This window comes from Macrobrachium nipponense, chromosome 14, assembly GCF_015104395.2.
Source record: "Macrobrachium nipponense isolate FS-2020 chromosome 14, ASM1510439v2, whole genome shotgun sequence".
In the NCBI taxonomy this organism is placed as follows: Eukaryota; Metazoa; Arthropoda; class Malacostraca; order Decapoda; family Palaemonidae; genus Macrobrachium; species Macrobrachium nipponense.
In genome coordinates this window covers 50,213,515-50,238,514 of record NC_087207.1, presented here as the reverse complement: position 1 = coordinate 50,238,514, position 25,000 = coordinate 50,213,515, and the positions used below count along the sequence as shown (strand labels likewise).

General features: G+C 34.4%; 1 protein-coding gene across 1 annotated transcript in view; it reads right to left on the bottom strand.

Moving 5' to 3' along the window:
• The window catches only part of LOC135226493 (lachesin-like), a 36,047-nt gene that overhangs the window by 9,453 nt on the left and 1,594 nt on the right, over positions 1 to 25,000 (bottom strand). The window contains exons 2-4 of the mRNA XM_064266110.1: positions 1,307 to 1,551; positions 589 to 690; positions 1 to 39 (exon numbers count right to left, since the gene is read on the bottom strand). The exon at positions 1 to 39 is cut by the window's left edge and continues 70 nt beyond it. Coding sequence (XP_064122180.1) covers positions 1 to 39; positions 589 to 690; positions 1,307 to 1,551 — 386 coding nt within the window. The remainder of the gene's footprint in view (positions 40 to 588; positions 691 to 1,306; positions 1,552 to 25,000) is intronic.

Sequence of the window (25,000 nt, the reverse complement as noted above, 5' to 3'; positions counted from 1 at the left end):
GTCTGACAGCTGGACATCTTTTACCCACAATTCCCAAGCCTGTAAGACAAACAAGGTCCATCATGTAACAATTAGGTATATGGAATACGTAGAGAAGGAAATGTAATAAGGGAAGGCTTACATATGTATATATATATATATATATATATATATATATATATATATATACTATATATATATATAGTGTTATTATATATATATATATATACATAATATATATATATATATATATATATATATATATATATATATATATATATATATATATGTGTGTGTGTGTGTGTGTGTGTGTGTGTGTGTGTGTGTGTTTGTATATGGACTACGTAAAGAATGAAATAAATATATATATATATATATATATATATATATATATATAATATAATATAATATAATCCGTTTATGTGTTTGAGCAGTTCCTTAAAACTCTTAAATCACCAACATCAAGCTGTCTGAAGGAAATGTTAAACTTTCATCTTCATAATAATGTGTCCAATAGTATAAACCTATTAATCTAACACATGACATTTTTTTCTTTATTTATTTTTTTTTCTTGAATATGTTTACTCGTGACCTTCAAAATTCATTTACCTTATTCTGGTGAGAGTGGGTAGCTGTGAACCTGGGCTCAGCCGCGTAGACCTGTTGGCCCACCGTCAACAGCTGGTCGTCGTCTCTTTTCAACCAAGTGACCTGGTATTGAAAATTATAAGCTCAATGAGAAAGCAATAAAAAAATATAGTGAATGAAAGAAAATCATAATAATAAAGGGAAAAGCTGCTTGGGGCTGGTACTTCCATCTATCTAATTGACATTGTCAGATTCACAACGAATAAAAAATATATATATTATAATATTATTATTTTTGGGTGGGGGGTGGGGGCGTCTATCACAGCCCTCCAATTCGACTGGGTGATATTTATAGTGTGGGGTACCGGGTTGCATCCTGCCTCCTTAAGAATCCATCACTTTTCTTACTATATTATTATTATTATTATTATTATTATTATTATTATTATTATTATTATTATTATTATTATTATTCAGAACATGAACCCTGTTTATATGAATCAAGCCAGCGAGTAAATTAAGTAAATCAGAGAAATGACGTCCGAGGATTCAATTAATATTAAAAATCTATAGAAAAATATTGGCGTGGATAAAAGACAGATGCAAAATTTGATCCTTTTCAGAAATTATGAATAAAAAAAGTATACGCAGTTTCGTGCCCATTTCAGCTAGGTGTTCAAACACAAAATCGAAAGTATTGTAAACCCTACCCCCAGAGAAGGAAAGGTTCGTTCATTACCATTTCATCGGAGAGGTGGTGCGTGACGCAGCTGAACGTAGCCTCCCCACCCACTTGGGCCAGGATCTCGGTGTTATTCTGCACCGGAGGGTCGGGGCTCTGTGTATTTAAGGTGAGTGCCTCGGGCCAAATTTCCCCCTCCAGTACGTCGTCGGGCGAGGGAGTGTAGTTGTCTGGAACTTGCTGGCCTGGGTCAACACTCGAGGAGAGCTTGGGGAGTTCATCCTCCGCTCTCAAACTCACGCCTGAAAGGAAGCAGAAATCGTTCGTATATGGTTTTTTCTTCCTTGTAAGACTGGAAGGAATGGGGTCGTGTTTTATAGGCTTAGGTGGTTTCCTCAATCTTATGAAACCTGTGTTTACATAGGTGTTGTGCTTTTCAGCAGAGATGCTTTCTGGAGAGTCAAAATTGGACATAAACTCTCTACACACTCAAGTGAATCTTAGAAGGGAAAATACTCAATATTCTATTTTTAAAAGATCCAGTTATATTGTTGATAATATATCATTTCCTGGTCTCATGTAATTAATAATAAATGCTAATTTACACTTAACGAAAACGAAAACAAGATTATGAATACTATGCTTATCAAAATGGAGTTTTCACCCAATACCTAATACAACAGAAAATGCTAAGAATTGGTTATTTTGTATGCTATGAAATAATATCTTTTAATTAGCAGGACAAAATTATACTATGGTGTTCGCTGTAAAATGAACCCTTCCGCATGAGTTTGACACACAGACATTATATATATCATATATAAAAACATTCAGTATTTAAGAATTGTCAAAATATCCCTTTTGTTCACGAACGGTGGACATTTGCTATTTCTTGATTTGTAAGATTTTTTTACAAATTTTTTTTAAGTTTTGATTTAGCATATAAAGTAAGACTCCCTTTTTTTATAATGATCTCCAGGAACTTGAGTTTTAAAATCGGTTACTTATAAGTGACAAGTTTTAAGTCTGAAGTGTACAATTTTCTTAAATTTAGACAAATTTTTAGACTTTTGTAAACTTCGCCAAATTTTTGGACTTTTATAAACTTCGAAAAAATTTTGGACTTGTAAACCTGGAAAAAAATTTGGACTTTTGTAGACTTGGACAAATTTTGGGCTTTAGCAGACATGGACAAAAGTTTGGACTTTTGTAGACTTGGACAAATATTGGGCTTTTGTAGACATGGACATAATTTTAGACTTTTGTAGACTTGGACAAATTTTTGGACTTTTGTAGACTTGAAATTTATTTTTGACTTTTGTAGATTTGGACAAATTTTTGGACTTTTGTGGACTTGGACAAATTTTTGGACTGCCTTTTAGACTTGGACAAATTTTTGGACCGCTTTGTGGACTTGGACATTTTGTGACCTTTTTTAAATGCACATATGACTGAGTCAACTTTAAATTTTTTTAACTTAATCATTTGCTTTATTAGCTAGTCTGCTTACAGATTTAATTTTTACTAGAGTTTCTGTTGAAATTATAGGTTAACCATTTAAATTCTAATAGCTGTCCTTAGCTCTCTTAAAAATAGCTTGCTTGCTGCTTCATCTAATTCAGTGTTAACTGGATAATATCAAATATAGCCTATGAAACCTGGTCACTTAAGTATAGGCTTACCTAGACTACCTACTAAATTTTACCAGAATTTTGTGTAAAATCACATTCTAACAAGATGCTTAATTTTCTATGGCATTTACATGGCCATCTCTCTTGTTCAGGGTATGAAGTGTAGCTCATCAGATACCACTTGCGGATATCTGCAACCTGCCTAAGTGACTACTGGCTTTCGGGAGCAAGAAGCAGTACAAACCTCAAAGCGTATCTAACAAAATAACACCAGAGTGAAAACTGACCTTACAGAAGACAGTCACCTATCAAGAACTTCAAAGGTGTCACTACACTGATAAACTTCTCTTCTATGGCTAACATAACCTCTTCTTCAGTGATTCATTGCATGAAGACTTCATCAGCCTATTCGACCTCGGTGAAAGTTATGGGGAACTTTAGATCTCCTACTTCCACAAAGGTAGGTTTTCCAGGGGTGCAAATGGCTATAAACATGCAAGTTACTTATTGGAGACATACTGCTTTTTTAAAAATTATTGCAGATGCTGAGATTACATACCCTCATAACAGCAAAGCTGCTATTATTATAGAGAGATCAGTTAAGATATACCTCTTAAACTTAATCTCTATTCAAATAGCCTGACAGTAAATGATTACTGCATAAATAAATCTTAGAATTTTAGCATTTGTTTTTATCATTGATAATTTGTTACTTGTAACAAAATTTCTTAAACTACTAAAATTTCAATAGATTATAGGTTAAGTTGTTCAGTTTTTCAAAGTCTTGAGTTATCTATGAGACAAACCCTATGCTTTCCATGCCTCATGCAAATGAAGGTAAAATGGTAAGCTTCTTAAAATGGTAACATAATCGGGAGTGAAATTTTCGCTTATTCTGGGAGTAAGCTTATAAACTACTTTGTTCTTTTTGTTAGTTGGTCTGTACAAATTCCAGCAAATGGCTGGAAAGTTTGGTCTGTACTAGTTCTGGCAAATGGCTGGAAAAGGTTGGTATGTACTAGTTCCAGCAAATGGCTGGAATGGTTGGTCTATACTAGTTCTGGCAAATGGCTGGAAAAGGTTGTTATGTACTAGTTCCAGCAAATAGCTGGAAAGGTTGGTCTGTACTAGTAATGGCAAATGAGTGGAAAAGGTTGGTCTGTACTAGTTCTAGCAAATGGCTGGAAAAGATTGGTCTACACTAGTTCTACCAAATGGCTGGAAAAGGTTGATCGGTACTAGTTCCAGCAAATGGCTGATGAAGGTTGGACAGTACTAGTTCCAGGAAGTGGCTGGAAAAGGTTGGTCGGTACTAGTTCCAGCAAATGGCTGGAGAAGGTTAGGCAGTGCTAGTTCCAGCAAATGGCTTATGTATATATATATATATATATATATATATATATATATATATATATATATATATATATGTGTGTGTGTGTGTGTGTGTGTGTGTGTGTGTGTGTGTGTGCGTGTATGTGTGTTTATATATTATATATTATATATATTATTAATAATAAGTATATATATATATATATATATATATATATATATATATATATGGTATTTAGGAATAATTGCGTTCTTTAAGAAAGGAAATAAAGTTTTCTTCACGTTTCGTAGTTTAGCCTCACGTATGTTTCCTAGTTTTAAAAATTGCCCTGGTAGTTTATAGCATTCATTTTATTCATTGTTTTTATTTAGTTTACTTACTTGAATTTAGCCTTACATATGATTCCCAGTTTTATCGAGTTTTACGTATCACTGTGAAATTAGCTTATCAACACAAATTTATTAAGTACTTAAGACAGTTATATGAACTACATCGGATTGAGAATTCTTGTGGTGCTTATATAACGAATGAAATCGACACTTATCTTCAAGTTTTTTTTTAACGGAATTTAGTCCTTCCTTTAATTTCTAGTATTATTTAGCCTTTAGACATGACTTTAGCCTTAACCGTGTGTTGTTAGTTTTACAAATTAGTTTTACGATCTATCATTAGAAGATAAGTTTTTAGCATAAATCTAACTAGGTGGTTACTACTGAGGAATGAGAATGTGTTAATTTCTAGTAGTAAAATTTGGCATTAAAATCAGCCTTAAAAGTATTTTGTTAGTCGACTCAGATCATCACTACGAAGACAGAATTACATTCCTAGATAACAAATCCGATATCCCGTTAACGTTTAAAAGCCGTGCCGTCATTGATAGAATTAGAAGGGATTAGGGAAGATATGTGCACTAACAATAGTTCCTTTGAATGCATGCAGTGCGTTAGACAGTTTTCGAGTTATCAAGGTAGATGATAGTTACGGGTAGTTGAGCTACTCCTTAGCGCAAGTAACCTTACCAAATATTTCTTTGTATTACTAAAGTTTTTTCGTTTTATGATTAGACCTTTCAACCACAAACGATTTCAACTGTAGATGTTTTAAGGCATTCGTTTTAGTATATATCTGGCGTAGTTCAATTGTGTACTGCAAAATAGTTATGTGGGAGCTTTGAATATGAAATGTGAGATGGATATAAAATAGTTATGTGGGAACTTTGTAGATGAAATGTGAGGTGGAATGTGAAACACATACACTTCAAGAAACCTTATGCAGGAGACACGAAACCCCTATCGCTTTTTCTACGTGACACCTTTATTGGCCAGAAATCCACCTTCCTTTCAGTGATTCTCATTATTGCAAGTAGGGTGTTCTAAGGACACTCATTGTATGCGTCTTATTCTTCCTAGGATTGTAAACCTCGAGCAACTTTAGTTATTTTGAAAATAGATTTACTATAATCAATATTTCATCTAGTAATTCCAAACCTCAGAATAAAAGACCAAAGTATCATACGTACTAATGGACGAGCCACCTGGAGAGAGAGAGAGAGAGAGAGAGAGAGAGAGAGAGAGAGAGAGAGAGAGAGAGAGAGAGAGAGAGGAGGGGGGAGTGGGGCGGGTTCTAGTTTAGTAAAACTGATGTTGTTACAGTCACACATGTATTGATATGTAGATACACTGGACTTCATTATATGTATTATTGTCATTGTGGGTTACAAATTCTTCACTATCACCTATGTTCTTCAAGTGAATACAAAACCCCTCACAAAAACGAGTAAAGAATTAAAATAAACAAATAAATAACTGGATAAAGAAACAACACCCATTCCAGTTTGGCAAATCCCAGCGATGGAATACATTAAAAGTTTTGGTTAATGACATTGGAGCCAAGTTCTAGTGTACCTGGATCACAAGAGATTTCCTCCTGGCCAGCAGTTGAATTATTTTCGTTCTTTATTCAATAATGAAAATAAACAATCAAGATTTTCTTTCTTTTCTTTTTCTTTTTTGTCCGAGATTTATAGGGTTTATGTTACTGACTCGGTTTATGAGCTTGTTTATTTGTTTTGTCGTTTTTGTTTATTTGTTTATTTGTGTTTTAATTATGATATCTTTCAGAGTCTACATACACAACAATTTTGCAGCTAAGATCAGCCTCCTGAATAGATATAAATTATATTTTTTTAGGAATTGGAATGTATGTTTTGAGATGATCTCTCTCTCTCTCTCTCTCTCTCTCTCTCTCTCTCTCTCTCTCTCTCTCTCTCTCTCTTCTCACTTTTAAAACCCCCTCTCTCCCTTTTCATTCGAAAATTAGTAAGGAAAATATGTCAAAACCTCTCTCTCTCCTCTCTCTCTCTCTCTCTCTCTCTCTCTCTCTCTCTCTCTCTCTCTATAAACGAAGCGAATGTAGTCCTCAGTATATAAGAATAAGATTACATCAGAATGTATCCATTTAACTGCCACTAGCGAACCTTAGCACAGGTTTGTTGTCTTCAAATGCCTCTCTGATTCCTATTTTAAAGTTGCTGTTGAGATTAGTAATAGTACCGTGAGTACATCTCATGGGGTGTACTGTAGGCTTTACTAAAGGTGTATTGCAGCGTCCTTTCTGCAACCACTTTCATTTATTTTATTGCACTGCTATTCATATCTTTCTTCCATCTTGCTATCCATCCTCTCCTAACAATTATTTCAAGGGGCAACTACTACGTTTACCCTCCTGTTAACCCTTCAAACCTATACCTACTCTCAATTTCCTTTCTAGCGCTGAATGACCTCATAGAACCCTATAATTGGCATTTGGCCTAAATTCTCCATTCTATAAATTCTATATTCCAATGTCCATCTCGTATTTTTTTTAACCAACCATCTTCTCATAATTTTTCTTACATTCTTTGTGGATTCCAATGTTCATCTCGAATAATTTTTTTCTTTTATCAACCATCTTCTCATAATTTGTCTTACTTTCTTATTGGATTCCAATGTTCATCTCGTATGTTTTTATTTTTTACCAGCCATTTTCTCATATAATTTTTCTTACTTTCTTTGTGGATTCCAATGTTCATCTCGAATCATTTTTTCTTTTAGCAACCATCTTCTCATAATTTTTCTTACCTACTGGATTCCTATGTTCATCTCGTACATTTTCTTTTTTTTACCAACCATCTTCTTATAATTTTTCTTACTTTCTTATTGGATTCCAATGTTCATCTCGTATATATTTCTTTTTTACCAACCATCTTCTCATAATCTATCTTACTTTCTCATTGGCTCCTTCTTGTTCTGGACCCTTTTCACGCTGTTATATCTTAACCATCTATTTCTTTCTCTTTAGTTTCCTCATCAAAGGGCAAGATGATAATGATCATTAAGATGCGAGCGTGACAAAGACAAAGGAGTTATTTCAAACTCGTAAATATTGACCGACTTAAAAAGGTGCTCATTAGAGAGACAGACAGACAGACAGACAGACAGACAGACAGACAGACAGACAGACAGACAGGGAGAGTAAGGGCGGGCGGGGCTGTGTCCCAATAAAGAATGAGAATATAATAGAAATAAACTGTAGAGATCAAATTAATTATATGTGTGTATATATATAGGTATATATATATATATATATATATATATATATATATATATATAAATGTATTACTTTGATCACTATAGTTTATTTTTATTGTTACTGGGACACAGCATATCTCTCTCTCTCTCTCGCTCTCTCTCTCTCTCTCTCTCTCTCTCTCTATATATAGATATATATATATATATATATATATATATAGTATGTATATATATATGCATAACATATATATATATATATATATATATATATATATATAGATATATATATATATAAGATATATGTATATATTTATTACACATACGCAAACGCGATTTTAGCAAGGAGCTGTATTGTATCACGAATTAAGGCGAACAGGAAAGAGGGATTGACAAAATTGTATGGCAAAATGGAGAAGAGAATTTGTCCAGTTTATGTAATTGTATTAAGTATAAAAACTATAATATAAATCGTATATAATATTAACCTGCTAAATTCGGCATTATGCTTAATATAAATTCTAAGTAATTTTCCATCTGGTTTAGATAAACAATTATGCTTTATATAGACATTGTATAGAAATAACATACAAATGATAATGATTATTATTAGTATCCCGGTTTAATATTATTAATATAAAACTACCAAAAACAAACCCTGAAAGTACGATATATAGAACAGAACAACAATCACGATAAACAAATGTAAGCCTTAAGAAATCGTGTGACTGCACATCTAATTTGGTATGAGTCTCACAGAATCTGAACATTTAAACAAATATGAATTTATATTTACTGGATGAATTCTCCTCCTACTGCAGGCCATTTCAACATTTCTCTACTTTCCATAACCATGAGAAATAATACTTTTATTTTTCAGGGGAGTAAAATGTTATTTATGTGAAATATAACTGTATATGTAACAAGAATAACAGTTTACGATTTTTTTGCTATATCTTGATATAAATTTAATTTAAAACAGAATGAAATTTGAACCCATCACTTTCACGTAATAAAAAAAAAATGACGTTTTTCTTTTATCAACGGTAAAATTCTTTTTCCTCAAGGAAAGTCCACAATTCCTGTAAGACTATTGAACAAGACGTGAAATTTAGATAACTGGATACCAAATATTGCCCAAAGAAACTCGTGTAATTCTGTATTCGTGCGTCAAAAGATTGCAGACAGACTTCTGGCCGAGAAATGCGTTGGATACAAAGTTTCTAGAGATTTTCTGTGTCATCCTCTGCTCCCTTTTTGCATTGCACGTTTCTGTAAATATATGTATACACACACACACACACACACACACACACACACACACACACACACACACATATATATATATATATATATATATATATATATATATATATATATATATATATATATATATATATATAACAGGAAGGCTAGGGTATTTGGAAAGCCGTTGACATCATCTTAGATAAGAGCTTTTATGGTGATAATATTCTATATCATGGTCTGAATAGGTATAATTTGAAGAAACTTCTAGAAATTGCAGTGCAGGACACTCACTTTATTTTTAACAATGAAATATTTAAGCGCGTTGATGGTGTATCGATGGGGCCTCTACTTGGCCCAGTTATGGTTAATGCTTTTATGTGCTCTTTCGAGGAACAGATGTTGGATGGGCGTCCCTTATCATATCGTCTTCTCTTTTATAAGCGAAATGTGGATGATACTATTGCTCTATTTAGGTCCCGAGAAGCAGCCGAAGCTTTCTTGGTATATATGAATGCCCTACGCCCTAATATGCATTCCTCAATTGAGCATGAGCGTGACAACCAACTTGCTTTTTTAGATGTTTTAATTACTTGGACAGAACATGGTTTTAATGGAGCGTCTTTAGAAAAACGACGTTCACAGGTCAAGGTATTAACGTCTGTAGCAGTTTATCCCTAACATTTAAATTAAATTGTATTTCAACGCTATTAAAACGTGCTTATACGTTATCTTCCAGCTGGCATAACTTCCACAGCGAAATCCAATTTTTACTCCAATTCGTATCCTCCAGCCGTATCCTTTAAATATGTGAATAACTTTCTAAATAATAAATTTCAGCCACGTCAACCTGCACCGAACGTACCTAAATTATTAATGTATGACTCTATTCCTTTCATTCATTCCAAGACATTTAAATTACAAATACAAAGAGAAATACAGAATACTTTTCCGGGTGTGAATCTCTAGTTAATAGCTAAAAATCATAAAACTCTGTGTTCTTTGTTCTCCCACAGAAATAAACTTCCGTCTTTGTTGAGACATTTGGTGATTTATTGCTTTATTTGCCCGAAATGTAAAATCGGGAAATAGGTGGGAGCCACCAAGAGATTGCTCAAAGTTGGAATCGATTCTCATCTCGGAGTTAGTCGCCGTACGGGATATACTTTGAAAACTAAAGAATTCTCTAACATACGAGAACATTGCAATAAGTGTTAGACCTTATTTTCATATAAGGATTTCCACATCGCTGCCCAAGCACCCAATGATTATATTCTCTCTCTGTACAGGACGTTCTACAGTTTTTGAGGGTAAAATTAGCCCCCTATTCAGATCATTTCCCATTGGCGCTTGGCAAAATAATAAAGTTAGTTGAATTATGTGTATCCAATAACGTATTTTCATTCGGGGAGTTATTTTATAAGCAAAAATTTCGGGTAGTCCTCTAATTCCTGTTTTAGACAATCTATACATGGAATACTTTGAAATTACAGTAATAAATGTAATAAAACCCAAAAACATGCTGTGGATGAGATATGTAGATGATATTCTAACACTCTGGGATAATAGATGGGGCAATTTCAATGAATTCCTTTCAAAATTAAACGCATTTAAAGTTGAATGGGAGATAGACAACAAAATTCCTTTCCTTGATGTTTTAATAATTAGAGACACGACATATTACAAATTTACCATATACAGTAAACCAACGTTCTCACTTTCATACACTCACTAATTTAGCTACCATGACATTCCTATCTAGATATGAGTAGCCAGCAACCTATTCTTAAGAGCCTTACGTAATTTGTTCCCCAGATTTCCTTGACAAGAAATTTGAACTAATTCGTAAGCAGCTTTCGTCTAAAAGGTATCCTGACCATATAATTGAGAAAGCGATTCACAAAGCAAACGTAATTTTCTACTGACCCCCTCAAGACAAAACCAGAGGCACACCCAACAATAAAATAAAAATTCCACACCTGGTCAGGATTAAGACGGTGACCCAGACTCTCGGAAAATCTAACCCATTTGCTTTTACCTACCCAGATACCTTAGCCAAATCCCAGATTTCATTGAAATACACTATTTACCTAATATTTATATTCCTTTAAAGTGGTACAGATATATTAAACGATATTTTAGTTGTTTTGCCTGCTGGTATTGATGTAAATTATTTAATTTCTAATTTGAATAACCAGGTACCATCAATTGGATATACTTTAGAATTAGAAAAAGAAAATTGCCTCCTTTTCTTATATGTTTTAATACATAGAGAAGCATTTCAATGTAAAATCAGTATTTATAGGAAGCCAACCAACAACTTAGGTTATGCTCATTTTTATTCAGGCAAACATCTTAATATCAAATTATCACTTTTCTTTCCTATGTTCCTGCGAGCATTGCACATAGCCAGTCCTTCATATTTGGATCAAGATATCGATTACATAACAAAAATAGGGACAGATTTATGTTATCTTTCCCATATATTATATATTTGTTATATTAAAGCCCACAAAACGTTTTGTAGTGAAAGTAACAACGAGAAAGAAACTTCTAAGAACATTCTCAGTTTGCCTTATTTTAGCGGTTCTGAAACCATAAAATCATTGTTAAAATCTTTTAAGGTCAGCCTTGCTTTTCCTATAATAACACACTAAAATAAAATGCTAATGAAATAACGGCCCTAAGAAAAGCAACAACATGATATGTAAAATTCCATGTTTGGACTCCCCCTATTTTTATATCGGCCAATAACAGCAAGGATTTAGAAGTAAGAATTAATCAGCATAAGCATTCTGTCAAAACTGGACAAACATTCAATGCAATATTCGTTCATTTAAGTGAAAACTCCCACAGGATTACTGGACCGACAGTTTAGCAATTGCAAGATCAAAAGATCTTTTAGAATCTGTCATTATACAACTTATTTCTAATTGTAATTTCAACCTTATCCCTGGCTTTTATTATTTAGACCCTTGTATAAGTAAAATGTTTAAGAATAGCCTTAATGATAAAATCACTGACTTAATTACAAATTAGTTACCTTATAGATATTTTCTTTTTATCTGTATGCTTATTATATTTTTGTGTGAAAATGTTAGCCTTGCAATATGTGTTATATATATATATATAATATATATATATATATATATATATATATATATTATATATAGATATATATATATATATATATATATATATATAGTGTGTGTGTACCTCCTTAACAGTATGCTAACCTCTTCTCTTCTCAAACTGTAAGTTATGACCACCAATAATGCAACTATGAAAACTAAATTCTATATAATAACGTACAGCGTTCTATCTCTCTCTCTCGTCTCTCTTCTCTTCCTCCTCTTCTCCTCTCTTCTCTTCTCTCTCTCTCTCCCACTTGGATAAAAAAGGTCAACGCTTGGAAAAAGGAAACTTCAGGATTTTCAGATATCTAGATCTTACGAAAGATCATACGAAAAAGCCTGAACAATCTCCAGAGATCTTTGCCATTTTATGAGGCGATATGACTGCAATCTTTTTTTCCCGGCTATTCTTCGTCTATATTTTAAGTCCCTGGAATATTTGCTCTCTTTCCGAACTCAGTTTATTACGCTTGAATCGTTATACTGAGGTTTTATTTCTGGAGAATGTTGAAATTGGAATTTGTGTGTGTGTGTGTGTGTGTCAGTGTATCTCTGCTTGCTTTTGAAGGTTTGTGGGGTAGCATTTCATTCGATGTAAAACTATAGCTACCTCTCTCTCTCTGTCTCTGTCTCTCTCTCAGAAACAGATTTTCCTCTGTATAATATTTTTTCATTGTTATACCTTCTACCTCAACTCCAAAAAGGAAAAAATAACTCAGTATATATATACTATATATATATATATATATATATATATATATATATATATATATATTACGTGTGTGCGTGTGTGTATGAGTCCTTGAATAATGGGTAAATTCATGTTACATGTGAAGGTGTATTGATGAGCTATTATTATTATTATTATTATTATTATTATTATTATTATTATTATTATTATTATTAGTCTGTCGATTTGATAAAAATGCAAAAGTTAATGGAAAAACGTTTCTGTGAAATTGTGAATATTCTTGCCACGGTTCTTTGCCGAAGGACCTCGTTGTTTCCAGCATTCCTTTTTATTACGCAATATCTTCGTAGATAGTTACGTACCAAAAAAAAAAACTCCATTATCTCCTAAAATCTTAAAGGTTGGTGGGGGAGGGGGTGGGGGGGGATGCATCACCTCTTTCTTAGGACGCCGTTTTCTTTAATGACGGAGACTTCTCTCTCTCTCAAACTGCATCAGTCATCTTTGTCATAGTTTTTTTTTTTGCAATTGTGCTGTCGTATTCTCGGAGTTAGTTTGCTCTGTTAGTTCCTGACTTATTATATGGTTTTGCTTATAACGTTTTATCGTAAATAATTGAACTAATTTGTTTATTAACTTTCTATAAGTGATCTCTTCATTGTGTATTCCCCATTGCTTTCTGCTGGTTCCTCCTAATGAACACCATATTTGTTTGGAAGCTTAGAGGATTAACTGGAATTCATTAAGAGCTAATGTCAGGCGCATGCTGTTGAATTAGGATGATATTCAAGGTGCTGTGAGAAGACTTAAAATGAATCATAGGGAGTCTGGCAAAAAACGTCATCTTGGGGAACTGTCGTCATCTGTAATTTGGGTCTGCATTTATCATTCAGAAACTTATTTAAATACTTATAAAAAAAAGTCTGGAAAGGTAGCAGTTGTCTAAAAAGTATTTGTATAAAATAATAATTCATTATTGATTCCAGACCAGTTATTTATATTGATATTATTCTATTGTATTTATTATTTTTTTTTAGTATTTTCGTCTTAATTTTTATTATTTTTATTTTCATTTTTATTCATTCAAAATTTTTTATGCTAAAATGCTAAATCTAGTATTAAAAATGTTAAATTGGCAACACTGGGCTCTCTGTTTTCTGTGCAATTTGTATCAGGGTTTCCTGAAAACGATTAAGAAAACAAAAATTGAAGTTAAAGTGAAAGCCCTGTGGAAGACGGTAACCAATGAGTTTAACTTAAAGTTTCAACAGCAATTACTATCAAAGTATAAACCTTAACCGGTAAATGTCTTTTTTTTTTTCAAATACTGTCGTTTTCTCGAGTGATTATCCTGGGGTAATTTTACGAAACTTTCACAAATTGCAGTGCGGGACACTGCCTTGATTTTTAAGGGAGTTTCATGCTGTCAGGTTGAAGGAATGACAATGGGGTCTCGCACTCGGACCGACCTTTGCCAATATTCTTATCTGTTCACTAAGGTGAGCAATTCTTAGACAATTGTCCTCTGGCCTTCCATCCCTTCTTTTTCTGTAGGTATGAGATGACACTCTCCCACTATTCAGACACTACTGTTCAGAGACGGAGAAAGAGCTGACATGTTTCTCCAGTATGCTAACACTGCACATCCAAATATCACGCTTACTATGGAGCATGGAAGCGACGACAAGTTGCCTTTTAGTCACTGATGATGGAGATTTAGTCATGGAATGAAATAAAGAAGGTGTTGGAGTAGATCAAAATTAGCAAAGACTTCGAATCGTTCCAAAGGCTTTTAATTTTAAACCCAGTATGTACCCACATTTGCGGCGTGTCTAGTACAGGCCCGTTGAGTATAGAACACAGTAAAAACGTAAAAAAAAGACTGTAACTATCATAAAGACAATAACCCTAAAGATTTAATAGTCTTAGATAACGAAACCTCGAACTTTTATAGGGGTCACCATCAAGGAAAGCTGCAAAAACTTTGTAGCAATTCAGCAGTTCCGCAAATGCAAAAACAATTGTCAAATTTCTCAACATTTCGATGACAGTTCTCCAGCTCCCCAATTTAAAGATTAGTCTCTTTTAAATACTCTGATAACAGAGATTTCGTCATAGAATGAAATAGAAACAAAATTGGAGCGAATCACATTTAGCAAAAATAACTCCAAATTAAGTAGAAATTAAGTTTAGCGATAGTGTAGTTAAAATTAGCAGTAAGTTGTATCCTTGGGTAGCGAGTAAGTTAGGTTAAGCGATAGAGCACGAAATGAAAAGCTCAAGCAGCGTCCTCCGCCAATCTCCTCCACCTCCGCTAGCATCTTCGTCTGATCTCCATGGCAAATACACTCGAACGTCTTTGCCAGCGAGGGAATGAGTGAGCGAAGGCAAAGCCCACCGTGTTTGGGACTCGTGTCTATTGTCATTAGCGTCACAATAAAGTCCAAGGTTTAATGGGGTGAATGATTGAAGCGCCCCGAGTTGTCGCTTGCACTCGATATTTCATTGATTCGTTGGTCCAACGCTGTTTCGCTTCTGAAGTTTAAATTGGCAATCACATAATATTTCACAATGCAATCACGATGATAAATAACTTCCTTGTGCTAGGTTAAAAAGTATTACGCAATTATGTCTCAAACGACCTTGAGAGATAGGAAAATCGGTAAAAAAAATTTTGCGAGCCATATATTGATGTAGACGCTGCCTCAGCAACACCTGACGAAGTTTTCACCGCCAAATAAAGCCACTTGTCACAGCTGGAGGACATCATGGAATTTTTTTCCCTTTTTATTTTTACCGTGATGTTTTTTTTTTTTACACTTCTAGAGTAACATTATCCTTACTTGTGCTTCACGTTAGTTTCTTATGCATCATCTGTTAGCATAAATTACACACACACACACACACACACACACACACACACACACACACATATATATATATATATATATATATATATATATATATATATATATATATATATATATATATATATATATATATGCATACATATGTGTGTGTGCGTGTAATTTATGCTAACAGATGATGCATAAGAAACTAACGTGAAACACAAGTAAGGATAATGTTAAGCTAAAAGTGTAAAAGAAGAATGATAATCATGAAAGTGTTTGGGAACAAAAATAAAAAATAAAAAACTCAGATCAATTAAAGGAAAACTTAGTTCACTGCGGAAAGGTAACAGTGGAAAAAAAAACAACAAAGGCCACAGAGAAGAAGAAGAAGAATAAAAGTAAACAAAAAAAAGAGAAATGCAACGCAGAAAAAGAGACGTAAAAGATAGCACCCCGAGGAAATGAGTCAATAAGAGGAAGAAAAAACGTAATGTCGGTGTAAAAACGCACCACAAAATAAAAGAAAAATAAAAAAAAACATGCAAAAGGACACAGGGCAGAGCAGAAGAGGTAAAAGAAACGCACCGCAATGAAAATAGAAGCTAAAATAAAGCTGACAAAAAAAAATTACTAAAAAAAAAAACTTGAGTCACCTGAGAGACAAAACCGGCTGGGAGCGAAAATTCTGTGTTTGCCGTGAGGCTGTAAAATTGCCGAAGGCCCTTGGTGCTCCAAATGTCGGGATCAGATTATCCTCGGATGCGGTCACTTCTTCAGCACAGGGGATTTGAGGGATTACACTTAGGGTTAGATGATGGAACACGGAATGGGTTGAGGTGAGGTGGGCTGAGAAAACGAGGAAAGGGAAATAAGAGATATAAAAAAAAGGGTTTGGGCGGTACTCTGGGGGAAAACGAGAATGGAAGATAAAGGAGAGATAAAGGAGATGAGAAAGAGCAATGAGTAGGGAATGGTTATAGAGGAAAGAGTATTATTGAGAAAAGAGTGAAGACTTTTTAAAATAAAAGTGGGAGAATGAAGACAAAATTATAAAGAATAATGAGGAGGAGGGAATGTTTATGGAGAAAGAGAATCATTGCGAAAAAGTAAAAATTTGAAATGAAAATGAAATGGTAACAAACTGGGGTGGGGAAAACGGGAACAAAAAGAGATGGAAGATAAAGGAGAGATAGAGGAGATGAGAAAGAGCAATGAGTAGGGAATGGTTATAGAGGAAAGAGAATTATTGAGGAAAAAGTGAAGATTTTTTTTTAAATGGAAGTGGGAGAATGAAGTAAAACTTATAAAGAGTAATAAGCAGGGAATGTTTATAGAGAAAGAGAATGATTGCGAAAAAGTAACAATTTTTTAAATTGAAAGTGAGAAAAGCCAGAAGAAATAATAACGAGTGATGGTGAGGGATTATTCATAGAAAAAATAAGTTAGATTGAGAAAAATTAAATATTTTTAAAATTGAATGTGGGACAAAGAAGACAGAAAGTTATAATTTCTTGAAGTTGAAATTAGAAAAGAAATAGATTGAAATGATAGGGGAAGGTAAAGATAATAATAAAAGAAATCGGAAAGAGACAGACAGAATATTGAAGACATTTATAAACCAAAAGAAACATAAAACAAGCAGAGCATAACAGCTAGAAAGAGAGAGCAAGAGATGAAATAAATGGGAAAAAGGAGAGGCAAAAGAGATAGTCTAACAGAAGGGACTGAGAAACAAGAGAAGATGGTGAGAATATTACTTACGAAAAAGTAAATAAAACAGCAGAGAAGATATTATTCAATGAACGAAAGTGGAGAATAGTAACAGGAAGACCGAGATGAAAGGTTAAAATCAAAGAGGAAAGGTTAAGAGTAACGACGGTGGGAAAGTTACGCACGAAGATTGAATGAAAGGGAGTTGAAATAATTATTCGAAAAGAGGGAAAGAAAGGAATATAAAATAGAGAAAAAGAGAGCATAGAGCAGCGGAATGTGACGGGGAATAGGATAATGCCACGTAAGAGGGATATAGTATTGTATAAGTCTAAAAATCAAGTAAAAAGTGCGCCAAAGTTTCTTCGTCGCAATCGAAGTTTCTGTACAGCGTATAATCAAGGTCTCGGTATAATGCTGCACGAGCCGGGCCCTAGAAACTCGCAGCCGGTCATGGTGGCCTGTGTTGTTGTTTTGCCAGACGCAAAATCATGGCTAACTTTAACTTTAAATGAAATAATAACTACTAAAGCTAGAGGGTTACAATTTGGGATGTCTGATGATTGGAGGGTGGATGATTAAGATGCCAATTTGCAGCCTTCTAAGCTCAGCAGTTTTCTAAGATCTAAGGGTGGACAAGAAAAGTGCGAGCAGAAAAAGGGCGTACCGGCAGACAAAGCCATCTCAATGGTTTTTGTTTTAAAGAAAACTAAAAGAGCGTCTCTAATACTAAGGCATTTAAAACTGATGAAAAAAAAATATATATAAACGATAATAAGCAAGACGAGTGAGAGCATATATCAGAGAAGAGAGAGATAACATTGACAGCAAAAAGAGAACAATACGAATCGAGAGGAAGAAGGGAATATGAGAGGAAAGGAGTGGTGCACTACAGCATATTAGAGTATATTGCAAATAATGCATATTGAATGATAACAAAGAATGCTGGATATTAAAAATGAACGAGGATACTGGCTTATATAAAGTGGGCAATTTTGAAATAAAGAAGAAATATCTTTAGAAGAAAATAAAGTCTGACATCAACGGTATTTTGTAAGTAATAGCTTGTACAAAAGAGAGTAAACAAAGAAATGCGAGTAGAGACTGTTATTCCCCGCATAAACGTGAAAGACAGAAGTGGGGGGACAAGTTGAGTGACCGTAGCAGAGACAAACGTCAATGGCAGGGAGTATCTCTCATGAATAGAGTAACGAGAGAAAGAGGTAAAATCTGCTTTGCACAATTATCGTTCTTAGGTCAAGGCTGCCGAGATAGGAGAGTAAATCATCCATACATTTCCTAGAAATCACCCAAATATTTCCATCTTCTAAAACCTCTTATTTCTATAAGATTAGAATCCAGAACAGAATTAGCTTCTACCAGTTTTCAGTGAATGTGAATGAGTTGATACTTTTGTATATAAACAAATTCACGTAAAACATAGGTATATCATTCTGCATTACATATTAAGGCGTTTTCTGAAATAGAGTCCATAAGAAAGGATGCAATTATACCTAGTTAAAACTGAAGGGGAATTGTCGAATTAAAGAAATATTGAAAGGGCTGAAGAAAATATGCATGAGAATACAAGATGACACCAATAAAGGGAGAACATAGTCGCATGAAAGGAAATATATAGGAGAGAAAGAAAACCACAAAAAAACTGTGGAATTCAATGATACGACATACTTAATTGAAAATACGATCATGAAAATAAAAACAAGTCGAATTAAAAGCTCCTAAACCTTGCAGGAAAAAAAGGAAGGAATGAATGAAAAGGACGTCGAGAGAGCGAGAGAGAGAAAGAGAGACAACACAGAAGAAAAAGCCCTGGATAAAAACCATAGAAGTTAGGGCTCGAGACACTTCACAAACTTTGAGTTCCCCTTGAGAGTCCGCCCGAAAAAGCCCTCGAGTTTACGACTTCCTTTGCGCCTTAGAACCAACATCGGAGGCAGAGGAAGAAAAAAGAAATGGAGAAGGAGTAAAAAAAAATATAAAAAAAAGGGACGGAATTTGGAATCGACATTCTGATGCTGCACCATACCAGAAAGGGTTAAAGTATAGCCCGCAGTTCCAGTCATTACCTACAGTGTGTACTTACGCAATGAGCTATGACTCTTGATGGCCCTGTGCGTGAGAGAGCACCTCACGCACCCTTTGCGAAATGTAAATAAACAAAATTGTCGGGGAGATAAAAGAGTTACCTGCTTACGCGGAGTAAACTTTTATGTACAAGGCGATGAAAACCTGACATAGCAGAGAAAGAGAGAGATGGAGGAATTTCAAAATGACAGACAGAGAAAGGGGAAGAGAGAAAAATTTCTAAACGACAAAAAGAGAGAAAGAGGAATTTCAAAACGACCGACAGAGAAAGAGAGAGACAGAGGAATGTCAAAACTACAGGGAGAGAGAGAGAGAGAGAGAGAGAGACGGAGAGAGAGAGGAGGAGAGAGAGAGAGAGAGAGAGAGAGAGAGAGACTGCAATCCTAAACTTTTCTAAGTCAGTCCCTGATCAGTCTCGAAATTAGACTTTAGGATTTTGTTTAGCCTATCACTATAGATTAAGTATTATTGATTAGAACTCTCTCTCTCTCTCTCTCTCTCTCTCTCTCTCTCTCTCTCTCTCTCTCAAGGAACGAATATTTACTTCCGCTCTATCCAACACGTTATAGTTTATCTAAAATGACATCCTTCCTTTTTGTGGGAGTTCAGCATAGACCTCTGCCTCCTACCTCCCCCCTAACGCTAGCCCCTCCCTCCCTCCTCAACCTCCTCCAACACTCCATCTCGTTAGTATGCAGCCATTGTCACCTGCCTTTTGTGAATGAAATGCCCTCCATTTCCGGGCCATATTTTCGACATGTCCCACAGGGGAATGTATAAATCTTTTATTACGGCAGACACCGAGACGACTTTCGTGTTGATTTGCGGGGGATTGTTGAACCGCGTTCAAAAGATGAACGGAATATGCTGTCTAAATACAAAGTAAAGGAAGCAGCGAGGTGGTAGTCTATTCAATGGAGAGAAAATACCTCTACCCATTGGGAGAAAGAGAGGAAATTGCAAATAAGTAGAATATATATATATATATATATATATATATATATATATATATATATATATATATATATATATATATATATTATCAATGAGAGAGTGAACGAGACAGACAGACAGACAGACAGAGAGAAAGTAAGGATGAACAAAGAGTTGGCAGTCATTTAATGGAGAGAAAATGTCTCTAACCGTTGAGAGAAAGAGAGGATATTACAGATAAGTAGAATATATATATATCAATGAGAGAGAGACAGACAGAGACAGACAGAGACAGAGACAGAGAAAGTAAGGATGAACAGCGAGTTGGCAGTCCATTTAATGGAAAGAAAATGTCTCTAACCATTGAGAGAAAGAGAGGAAATTGCAAATAAGTAGAATATATATGTATCAATGAGAGAATGAACGAGCGAGAGAGGGTTACAAGGAGTTACAAGGAGTTACAAGGATTAAGATGTCTCAAAGACTTGTTAGTCCATCCGAGGAGACATCGTTTGCTCAGAGAGAGAGAGAGAGAGAAAGGGGTAGGGGTTGGGGAGAAGGAGACAGACGGAAAGAGAGAGACACAGGGACAGAGAGACAGAGAGAATGAACGAAAATATAAAATGTCTCCCTGAGAGGCGTGATGGGAATTTTATCCCGAATGATAAAGCGGTATTATCGAGATTAGAGGACCAGAGGCGTTATGCTGGAGGCCGCCGGTGTTTGAGTGTGTGTGTGTATGCGTGTGTGTTAGTGCCTGTGTGTGCGTGTGTGTGTGTGTCCGTGTGGACATTTGGTCGGCCGGTGATGAGAGAGTTCGGGTGTTAGCTTAATCACTCGACATCAGCGAAGACCTTTCGTGGAATTATCGAACTCCCGGTCATTCCCGGTCACTCGGTGGTCAAAGGGTTAGGATTAGATGGTTCTCTGCCCTCCTCCCCATCTCGTGGGGATGGAGTTGGAATATCTTCGGCCATTCGTAAACACTCGATAGATGATTGGGATTCTTTCAACGTTTCCACTCTGCGATGAGCTGTTCTTTGATGTTGCCGGCAAAGAGGATTGTATGTCAAACGTCATTCAAATCATCTGTTTTTGATCATCTTGTTATCAACTTTGCCTTTGGTACGGTTTCGTCTTTCTGGCAAGTTAAATAAGTTTTTATCACCATTATTCTTACCATTGTTTGTAGCAAATGTGGTAGGAGTATTTGTTTGTATATGAAAGCTCTTAAAGCCAAAAGAATCTGTAAAACTTGTATCCTACATTGATCGCGGATCTTTAGCAATTTAATTCAGATTTCCATCACCCAAAAACAAGTGATAAACAGCTGGCCACTGGCATTATTACAACCTTTATCTGAAATCCAACGGCTCTGTCTATCTTTTACGAATTCTTCAATATCTAGATTTGGAAGATTAACTGTCAAGATAATGAGCTGATCATCCGTAACTCGATAGGAAATTTAAGGTTTTTAAGTATTTATAACATCTGGTTGACAATGTTATATATATATATATATATATATATATATATATATATATCATATATATATATATATATATATAATGTGTGTGTATATATATATATATATATATATATATATATATATATATATATATATATACACACACACACACACACACCACGAAACACACACACCAACAACATAATTATTATATCATAATATAATATATATATATATATATATTATATAATATATATATATTATTATATATCACTGCTGTTCATATACAGGCATTAAGCTACAATGTCCTTTAATATCTAATTCGCTCTACCTCGGAATTAATATATTTTCATATACGTTAACCGAAGGGGAATTTTTTCGTTGAAAAGAAATTCGTCGGCTCATGGGCTCGAACCAAAGAATCAAGAATTCAGGACGTCTCTGTACGTCCTGAATTCTTGGTTCCGTGGTTCGAGCCCATGAAGCCGACGAATTTATAATCAACTAAAAAGATTCCCCTTCGGTTAACATATATTAAGATATATTAATTTCTGATGTAGTGCGAATTAGATATTAAAGGACATTGGTAGTTTAATGCTTATATATATATATATATATATATATATATATATAGATATAATATATATATATATATATATATATATATATATATATATATGATATATATATATTATATATATATATATATATATATATATATATATATATATATATAAAGTTTTTGTATGGAGCATAAACCAGAAGTGTCCCCTTTCGACGCCAGTTAAACTCAACAGAAAAGTGTGCTTTTCCAAGCTATGATTTCCCAGGAGGTCTACTGTGATAACATCCCTCCCAAGCACAGTTTGAAGAAGAATGGATTTCGTATACTATACTCTCACTTTGCATATCAAATCTTGTGTAAATTCCTTGAGGTTTTTCCGATTTCTTCTCACGTAAGCAGCAGCTTCGCCTGGATAGAGACCTCTCTTTCCAAAACAAAGAATTGTACAGGTAGAATGATGGTAAGCGAAGTTCTTGTAAGCGGTCGTGTGATTTCTGTTACCAGTTTTGCTTTTTTTAAATAAAGGAATATTATAACATTTCAAATACAAAGACGGGGCCTTTTAAAGCCACATTTGAATTACTACGGATAATTCAGCTAATTCCTAAATTTTTCCTGACCTCAGTCCTCTCTAGTTATTCGGACTTGGGACCGGCATAGGCTGATTAGGCTGTTTATAGGTGAAACTGTTTTCAAATCAAGTTTTTGGTATGATTAAGGAACATTATAACTGTAGCTCAATAAAAGATGCAAAATAATACATCCATTTAATGTTAATAAAAGAAAATAGCAGAGGTTCATTTGTAAAGCCCTGAAGAGAAATTAGATTAATTAAGTTCTAATCAAGATCCGGGTTTCAACTCAACTAAATATGAAATACTACCTCTTTTTAATTTTATGATTAAGATAACATGGCAGAGGATCATCTGTTAACCCATAGAGTGAAATTGAAAGAGGTTCCTAACTTGAACCATGAAATAAAAAAAAAAAATGAGGGGAACTCAACAAAAAGTTTCCGTCAAAAAGGAAATAACAGAAAAAGAAGCCTTCCTAATAGAAGCATTCATTCATGTCCCGGTATTTTTAAAAACGTTAAATAGCTCTCTCTCTCTCTCTCTCTCTCTCTCTCTCTCTCTCTCTCTCTCTCTCTCTCTCTCTCTCTCTCTCTCCAACGATTTTTTGTAACGTAGAACCATGTTCTAATTTTACCTACTTTTTACGAATTCTTGTAACTGTTAGTTTTGTAACAGAGACCGAAACCTTTCCTTCAAAATTCATGGCAGCAGGAACACTCACGGAGGAGGGAAGGGAACAAGAAACTTAACAAGCGTTTCTCTAATGTTCTCTTAAACAAGGCTGTCAAGATAATGTCAGAGGGATCCGGGTTAAATTAGACTCTCTAATTACGAACCTGGAAGGAAATATTATATCGTAATATTCACCTGGATATAATGCACCTGGATAATTCACCTGGATAACAGATGGATGTGATTATTGCAGTGGCAATTTGGCGCTGCTGCCCTCTAGAGGCTAAATCTGAATATAATTGCCAGCTGAAATGAAGATGGCTGGAAAATGAACCTACGTCCATTATGAAAACATCGCCGTCATTTAGTATTTAAGTTTTAGCTTCCGTGGGGTTGTTGCTGAGATTTGAAAAAGTGAATGAGTTGAAGAATCGGGTCTTAATGCTTGTGTTATTAACAGTTCAAAGGGGGATGTCTTAGGAGTGAGTTCACGTTTATTAGTGAGACCTTGCTACCACAAGTGCTTCAAGCGTTTAGATGACATTCCTACGAGGCAGGGTTTAAACGCACGAAGTATTAGTTATGAATTCTGCAGCTGTTGAGAAGTTAATGAGTGAAAGTTTTATCATTATTATTATTATTATTATTATTATTATTATTATTATTATTATTATTATTATTATTATTATTATTATTATTATTATTATTATTATTATTATTATTTCTTGGTGAATGAGGCTGTTATTTCGATTTCAAAATTAATATTTATATGTCATGCTATAAACTTTTTCATTAATAACAGTCTCACACTACTAATCAGACATTTGACCATCCATATGAATGCTATCATCTCTAACACTCTCGAAATGTTAAGAGTTTTGGCTGCTACTGTGAAATGACTAAAGAATGAGAAAAGCCAGTTCATCAATAAACTAGATCCAAACAACGCATTCTTATCAATGTACGAAAAGATACGTATTGAATAATAAATTCACATTTTCTTAGGATATACGAAGTTACGTTCTCTTTTAATCACTGAGAGAGTGGATACAGAAATCATATAAATATGCGATCATTTCCCATCGACAATAATGAATGCGAATATCTACTTTCTCTCGGCTATCAAAATGCAATTCAGTTACTGGATAGGTAACGAATCAGAAGAGTCCAGAAGAATTTTGAAAGCAGGAATTTACTCGGTGGAAGTCATGGCATGCAAGTAGTAATAAAGCCCCTCTTTCTGAGCCACCAGCGCCTCATGTCAGGTGGATTT